General features: G+C 32.2%; 1 protein-coding gene across 1 annotated transcript; it reads left to right on the top strand.

Annotated features, from left to right (window-relative positions):
* Nucleotides 1–480: 480 nt before the first annotated feature.
* On the top strand, nt 481–5,043 carry LOC128160536 (GTPase IMAP family member 4-like). Its single transcript, XM_052823874.1, has 3 exons — nt 481–525; nt 932–1,033; nt 3,437–5,043. The coding sequence occupies exons 1-3, from the start codon at nt 522–524 to the stop codon at nt 4,693–4,695; spliced, it is 1,365 nt and encodes a 454-aa protein (XP_052679834.1). The 5' UTR covers nt 481–521; the 3' UTR covers nt 4,696–5,043.
* The last annotated feature ends 3,113 nt before the right edge of the window (nt 5,044–8,156 follow it).

The raw sequence follows: 8,156 nt of genomic DNA, 5'->3' as shown, positions 1-8,156 counted from the left end.
AACTAACAATACTTAATATCTATACAACACGAATATATTCAGTATGTCCGTAACTATTACAGTTAACCACATACACATTATTTAGCATTATACAAACATGATAGTCAAGAGATATTGAAATACCTTCGGTGAATTATGTCATCGTTGGTAAACCGAATTTTAAACTTTGATATTTTATTTTTTAAATTGGTTATCGCAGCAACTGTTTAACGTTTGTTGGCCGTATTTTACTTGCATCATATTTAGTTCTACATGTATATTGGTTTTTTTTAACCGCTTATAGAACATTCATTTTTGTATTTTATTTTCATACATCATTCAGAAATTAATTTCTGCTAAGTTTTATACTTGAAATATTCACAAACATTTACATTGTATATATGATTATTACAAACTGACTTTCTATAAATGTTCTTACCACTTTTATATCAGTAAGGAAGGAAGCGTACACATATACTTCGGAATTTATATCATTTTCAACACTTGCTGAGTGACCACTTTTTAATTGCTGGCTATGAAAAATGGGTAAGAATATAATAATTTATCATCATAATTAGTTTGTGCTTGAATCCAAAACAAATGAAAATTCTTGACGTTTAAATGTATGTATGAAAAATTTAATAAAAATGGAACTTTATGCGCAGGCAATTTAGAAGACTTTAAGAGAACTTAAAAAAATTTTATTACTGGTGTTGTAGATTACAGTGAAGTGTAGGGGTATTTTCGGACTTAAACCACAATAATGACAAGCCACTTAATTACTTTGATAGTGCCGTCTGATCAACAAAGGAATATCCGTTACATCTTTACAATTATATATACTTGCACAAGAGCATATTTTTCTGACTAATTTATCATTTGCAAAAAAACAAACAAACAAACAGAAACTAACTCCTTTCATATCTAGTTGTTTTTATTTTGAAAACACCAGCTTCAAACAACTGGTTTTGCCGCAGTTGTGATTACTCTAGCATACTCAGCGGGAAGAGGTGTGCCCAGTGTGGAAATAAGAGGGAACACACAGGAAAAAGTGGTAAGTAAACAAACACAGTTAGCATAAAATAAGCATAGTAATAAACGTTTTTTATTATTATTAATTTGAATTTTTAGAACAACCGTCGTGTTTTAATTGAACATATTTTATTTTATGAAACATATCCACAAGGATAACTAACAAGTCCGAATAACTAACGAGTTATTATTCTTAACATGTAAATTAACTCAATATTACACAACTGTCGTTGAAGACTTTACAAAGAAATATACAGAGAACAGGCATTATCTTAAGAATTCGTCGTCGTCAGCATAGTAACTGTCGACTTCATCATAGCTACAACAAGCATAGTCATTATCATCACATATTCGCGTCTTTTCATAGTTTTAATTTTTTTTTACCATCACTTCTAAATAAGATTAAACTGTTTTTATTCAGAACTGATGATTAACTGAATGTTAACATAATAATTGAATCTGTTTGTCTGCAACTTAAAGCTTGCTATTGCAAATTCTATTTAGAGTGGATCATATGTTTTAAACATTCACTGAAAAGAAATTCATTAATTAATTAAACACTGTAAGGAAGTTTTAATTTTCAAAGCATAAAACACGTTTTCCCAAAATATTTAATTTCCTGAAAACATGACAGGGAAATATATTCAAAGACATACCACTATTACTGTTTAACGATAAAAATTATAATCATCATTCACAATGATATAAATCCGCTTGGAAATATGTCCTGTTATAATTCTAAAAATATGCAAAACAAAAATTCAACTTTATATAGATTACTAGACTAGACATTTTCTCTTGATTTATTCCGAAGAAAATAATCAACTATTTAACCAGAATTGCGTCTTTATAATTATACAAATAATATTAGTTCTTAAAGACATCGGGTTTCATCGTAATACCGTTTCCTCATGCTGTTTGGCTCATGACAGTATTAACATTGTAATGCCGTTTCCCCATGTTGTCTGGCTCACTGCAGTATTAACATTCCCCTGCAATTGCGTGATTGTGACGCGGAAGAGTAATTCAATAATTATGTTTTGAGTTGATAAATAATTCTATTTTTTCCCCTTTTGATTCTATTGATAAATTTTTATGCGTCGTATTTTTTTTTTTATTTGTTCTATAAAATATGTAAACATTAAGTAAAACTAATGTTCGATATTTGGTAAATCGTCGATTTGTGAGTTACTATGTCCCTCTGATAATTTATATCAACGTATAATATATGAATTACTAGATTCATTCATTATTACGAGTGAAGGATAGTGAAATTCCACCAAGGGGACAAGATTCACGGTCTAGGACGAGGTTTTGCCGAATCCTAGACCGTGAATCTTTGGGTGGAATTTCACTTTCCCAGCCGAATTTATAATGATTGATTATTTTTCTTGCATTTTTTACATTAAAAATAATGTCTGACACCTTTCATATTTCTGTTATGACGTTTAAAATATTACTATCGTTTTATCCCTTCACGTGCTTTAAATGAGCAAATCAAAATGATAACGTGAATTTGTTTTTCTTGTACATATCTAATTTAATTAGAGATCGTTACTAACATGCCTTTCATGTATTTGTCAGACATGATTGATCATGTCTTACATGTATAAGTAAGACCTTATTAATCCTAACGGTATACGATTTATTTTGAGTATTTACTTTCCTGTTTCAATTGACTTCATTTTTGTTTTAAATTTAACAATATAATTTAACAATAGGAACTTGTTGAAAATATATCCTTGATTGTGTAATATATAACTAGAAACTAGCTTTACTGTATTTTATTTCATTATTAACCGTTCTTTTGAATTGATATTACAATAAAAAAAAAACCAGTTATTAACTCAGTTATTTAAGCTTTCATTGATGAACGTTTTTCTGTATGATTATTTGTAAACCATTTGTAAAACAGATTGAATCAAGACTCCTGCGTCAGTCTTGAGGGCTCAAAGTTTATTATGTATTACTGTTTATATTCTAAATTTAAAAGAGATGCCCAGTTTTAAATTGAAAATATAGAAAGCAAACTGTTATTAGCTTAACATTGAATTTAATTTTCTTCAAGTTTTTTTTCTTTAATAGTTTGGGCAAGGTATAGCTGAAGTCATTTATTGTTAAGACTCCTTAAGTGCATACAAACTTAAACGAAAAATACTCTTTTAAGAAAATAGCAATGTATCGTAAAATTATTTTTTAAAGAATTACTAAAAATGTTTCAATTTTCTTCCAACCGCGCCCCTTTTAGTAAGGAAAGGATCATCATTTGGGTTGTAGAATTAAAATTTACACAAAAAACACATAACATTTGTACGAAGAGTTATGATTAATGTGAAGCTTCCCATAAACTGTTGCCCATATGATCAATCAACCAACCACTTGTTACAATATATTATTTAAGCATTTAATCGTTGAATACTTCAAGGTCATACCAAAGGGCAAGGTTCACCAGAAGAGGGGCCTAGTTTTGGAGGAGGACTAGACAATGAAGTACGTATTGTACTGCTTGGAAAAGCAGGAAGCGGAAAGAGTGCAACGGGAAACACCATTTTGAACGGAGGCTTTTTCGAATCTACGACTTCTGGTTCGTCTGTTACCTCACATTGTACCAGCAGACATGCGCAGCGATTCGGAAAAGAAATTCTAGTTGTTGACACACCGGGAGTTTTTGACACCACCTCACCTAACGACGTTGTGCAGAAAGAAATTCTTAAATGTATCGGAATTACTTCCCCTGGTCCTCACTGTTTCCTGTTAATAATGGGACTTGGTCGCTTTACCAAAGAAGAAGAAGATAGCATCAACCACTTTGTCACCTATTTTGGAAAAGACGTCTTTCGTTACTTCATTGTACTTTTTACCAGAAAGGATGATCTTGATCACCACGGATTGACCCTGGAGGATCATATAAGAACGGCTCCACCAAACCTTCAGGAAATTATTGATAAGTGCGGCCGTCGCAGTATCGCCTTTAACAATCGAGCTCAAAGTCCTGCTTGTCATGATCAAGTTAAAGATCTTCTCGATATGATTGAAGACATTATGCGTCAAAATGGAGGAAATTGTTACACTAATGGTATGTATACAGAAGCTGAAAAAGTAATGAAACAGCGACAACAAGAAATTGAGAGAGAAAGAGAAAAAGAACGCGAAATCGAGAGAAAAGAAATTGAAAAAGAAATCAAACAAAAGTATAAACAAAGATTTGGCGCCCACTATGAAAGTCAAAATGCTATAGAACATCGTGTAGCGGAACTGGAATCTATGCGAGATTATCATGTTCACCGATCAACTACTCTTGAAAGAGAAACCCGGGAAATTGAGGAACAGATAAGCTATGAAAAAAGACAGCATGGATCTCCTAACACAGCTTTATTGAGCAAACTGAGACAGTTGGAACAAGAACGAAAAAACATGGCTTCAGGTATTGGAATAGCAAAGGAAAATGAGATTCAAGAGCTGAGGCACGAACTCAAGCGCCTGCAGAAGCAAGCAAAAAAAATGAAAAAAGAAAAGGAGATGATGTATCAGGATAGACTCAAGCAGCTAGAGATGAAGTGCAACCAGTATCCACATCCCCGTCAGGAGGCAAGAACCGAGGTGGAGAATAGAAGCGGGAACTTGTTCAGTTCTCTATTTGATTGTGCAAAGACTGTTGTTGGTTTCTTCCGCAAACTGTTTTAGACAAAACGTTACTAGCCTCCGTTATGATTTGATCCTTCTTGTTAGAAGTTTACTTTGTGTCAAAATTAGAAAAAGATGACAGTTGTACCTCAAAGTTGCGATGGTGGGTCATGTAGATAAAATGTGGATCAAATCAAATCAACTTCTGATTTCAATACAACTTATTCTTTGTCATTGAAGAAATATGTATGTGCAAATATCGAACAGATATCTTGATATTTAGAACATTTCTTTTTAATTTCAACCTTACTAGTTACCACATGTAAGACGACAGCACAATGTCTGTTGATTTTCTTTATCTATAAAAGTGTTTATTATTTGTAAAAGAAAATAAATGGCAATCGTGTCTCATATCGTTCAAAGAATATAACCCATACGACTATTAGCAACTATATAAACAGTGCCTGTTTGGGAGGGTAACAGTTGAAATTGACACCCCGAGGAAACCATTGTCAACCGACGCGAAGCGAAGGTTGACAATGGTTTTCTAGGGGTGTCAATTTCAACTGTTATCCTCCCAAACAGGCACTACTTATTTTATTATACTGAATGTCTTAATATTAGAGAATTTTTCACTGCTTTTATATAGAAATGATGTGAATTCAACGCCGAACCGTTCGCGCATAATTTACGCGCAGGTAAACTGGTAACAATTCGTTGTGTTACTCGTTGCTAAGTGTGTTGCTACCGCTGAGGGTAATAGAACGGATTGGCAACTGTGTCTTAACCAATCAGATGTCAGTATTTAACATAAAAGTATAACAACATAAAGTATTAACTGATAGCTCATTTTGTTCTCATTTTTTTTGTCTTCACCAGTGTTGACGAATTAATTCCTCATCTGTGTTTAAAAAAACTACAATGCATGTTAAGATGTCTCAATTTACATTTACGTATCTTTCAGTCTCGTTCTTGTCGTTCCTTAAAATTTAACATGCAATGTTTTCTGTTGTTTCCTATTACATATACGTCTGAAGGATGGGGGGGGGGGCTTAGCCATAGCCTTCCCCCTTTCCTACTATTTTTTGCAAAGTTAGACACGGCCGTAAGAGATGGCCATTACCATCCGATAACCCTTTTTGTGTTGCTTGTCAAGATTGATTATTAGTCTAGACTCCCCATCCAACACACTTTCAATTTGCTTTTGACATAACTGTATTATACTCTGCTTCCACCACCTTTTGCTTAATTTTCGATAATACTTTTAAATACATGTAAATACAGGCACAGTTACATTCATTCACTTAAATGAAAAGAGTCTACATGTTTTTTTTTCTGTTTAGGAACGCCCTTCAATCGTTTTTGGTTTAAACACAACATATTGTATACGGATTATGATGATCACTTTTATGGGGAGTCAAACGATACATGTATTAGTTTTTTTCATTATATATGTAAATCCCCATGAGAAGCGTAATTTTCTGCATTCTTTGAATTTTCTAAATTATAAAGATGAAGTGTGTGATAGAAGAACTTTTAAGAGTTTTTCGCCATACGTGTTATGTTGATTCGAATTGTTTTTAATGGCATCACAATTTATTAAGACAATTAACAAAAATTGATGGAAATGGTAACCTGGGGAAGATTAAGTTAAAATGTTCTATATTATTCAAGTTAAGTTTTGAGGAAAACACTTAATTCAGTAAATGCTTCATCATATAATGCCGGATAAACTTGCTATTATAAGGCTGGTATCGGACGCCTCTAGATTGTAACGTACTTCCATAAAAAACAACAAAATCAAAATCATTATAAAAAAAAAAATTAATATAGATTCTCAAATTTAATACCTAACAGCGTAGCACAATGGATTAGAGCGTTAACTTCAAATCTGTAAGTCACGCTGTAAGAACATTTGGAGATTTTATATCTTTTACTTTTAAAAACAATTTAAGAAAACGTTTCTGGTCAAATATTGTAAAACGTAAGAAAGTCTACATAACACTTCATTTTTGCTCCATAATTCTCAATAATTCATACACGCTTGATGCCTTAGCCACGTGATTTTTTTTTTACTTTTTTGATAATGAGACCGCAATAAAGAATGATATGTACATAAAAACTAATATACGGGAAGTTTGAAAAAATGGCATATGTACTTGAAGCTAACAATGTGCACGTAATAAATTCCTTATGCATGTAGTTGTAACCATGCACGTCCATTATAACGAGTTGCAACACGCAGAATCGTTAAGAGACTATTAATTCATGCGTGATAAATGTCACGTGAAATGTAGTCATATTGCAGATTTTATCTATGAAATAAAATATATCAGAGAGGACATATATTTAGAACTCATCTAAATGATTAAGTCAACAGATCTTTATAGATATGCGTCATTGAGTGATTTTCTTATATGTTCCTGTTTTCTATTTCAGCCAAACTTGGGCGTCATAGAAAAAAGAAATTAAACTTTATTTGAAATAAACGCGTACTGGTATCTACTTTTCGTCATGGTCATTAGTAAAGTATTTAAGGATGTATGTGATACGACACGAGTAAAAACACTGTCATGCTCTCAAATCAGGAAACTCATCTGATTGTGAGGGGAAATTTTGATCTCTACAATTAAACCATAGTATTATTCCATATTTTCAAAAGTTTTCTTCCTTAGCTGCCGTTGGGAAAAACCATCTAATGTTCACATGCGCTTTTGTAGCTTTAACATTTTGAATAACAGTACTTGAATTGTCGTTTAGATTTTGTGTGTTGATTGCCCAGGGATAAAGCTACTGAAAACCAACTTTTATTCGCGTGCGAGAAATTTTCGCGAGGTTAGCAAGAAATTTGTCGTCGCTTATATTTCTTGTTGCGAACCAATCATTTTTCTATAGTTTTTATAACAATACAGGTATGGATAAGGCTTGGTCGCGACCACCAGTTTATCGACAGTTGATCGCGTAATAAAGTCGCCGCGAATAAAAATTTGTCGACAGCTATTTCAAAAGGGAAAAGATGCTGAAAAAAATTATAGATAAAGATTTCATCAAGCCAAACGTTCAAAAGGCTCAGAAAAAAATATTAGAAATGTTTCACTATGAAAAGGAACACAACCCAAATAATTTCCTACACCCATATCTCCTTTTTTCCATATAAATCTTATCATCAGAATTATTTTTAATAGCTAATATTTTGTGTGGTGTAGAGGTTTCTTTTACTTCTTTCTTTTATACAACACTAGAAGATAATTATAAATTACAACTAGATTTATTTTAGATAAATTTCAATCATATTTTAAGTACAAGTTAATGATAAGAATGCCACTCAATAATTTTCATATCGCTTTATGTTGCAAAAGAGATAAAATCACATTATTATATCTTAGTTAGGCCTAATTGTTTTTTAAACCAATATGTTTTTGTTATCAATGATATAGTGATGCCTGCTACTGTGGAATCATTGATATTTAAAATAATTTTGCATTTTTTCTCACCCATGCGTCAATTTACATCCTCAATGA

Source organism: Crassostrea angulata, chromosome 8, assembly GCF_025612915.1.
Source record: "Crassostrea angulata isolate pt1a10 chromosome 8, ASM2561291v2, whole genome shotgun sequence".
NCBI classification, from domain to species: Eukaryota; Metazoa; Mollusca; class Bivalvia; order Ostreida; family Ostreidae; genus Magallana; species Magallana angulata.
This window is presented reverse-complemented; position numbering and strand designations above follow the sequence as displayed.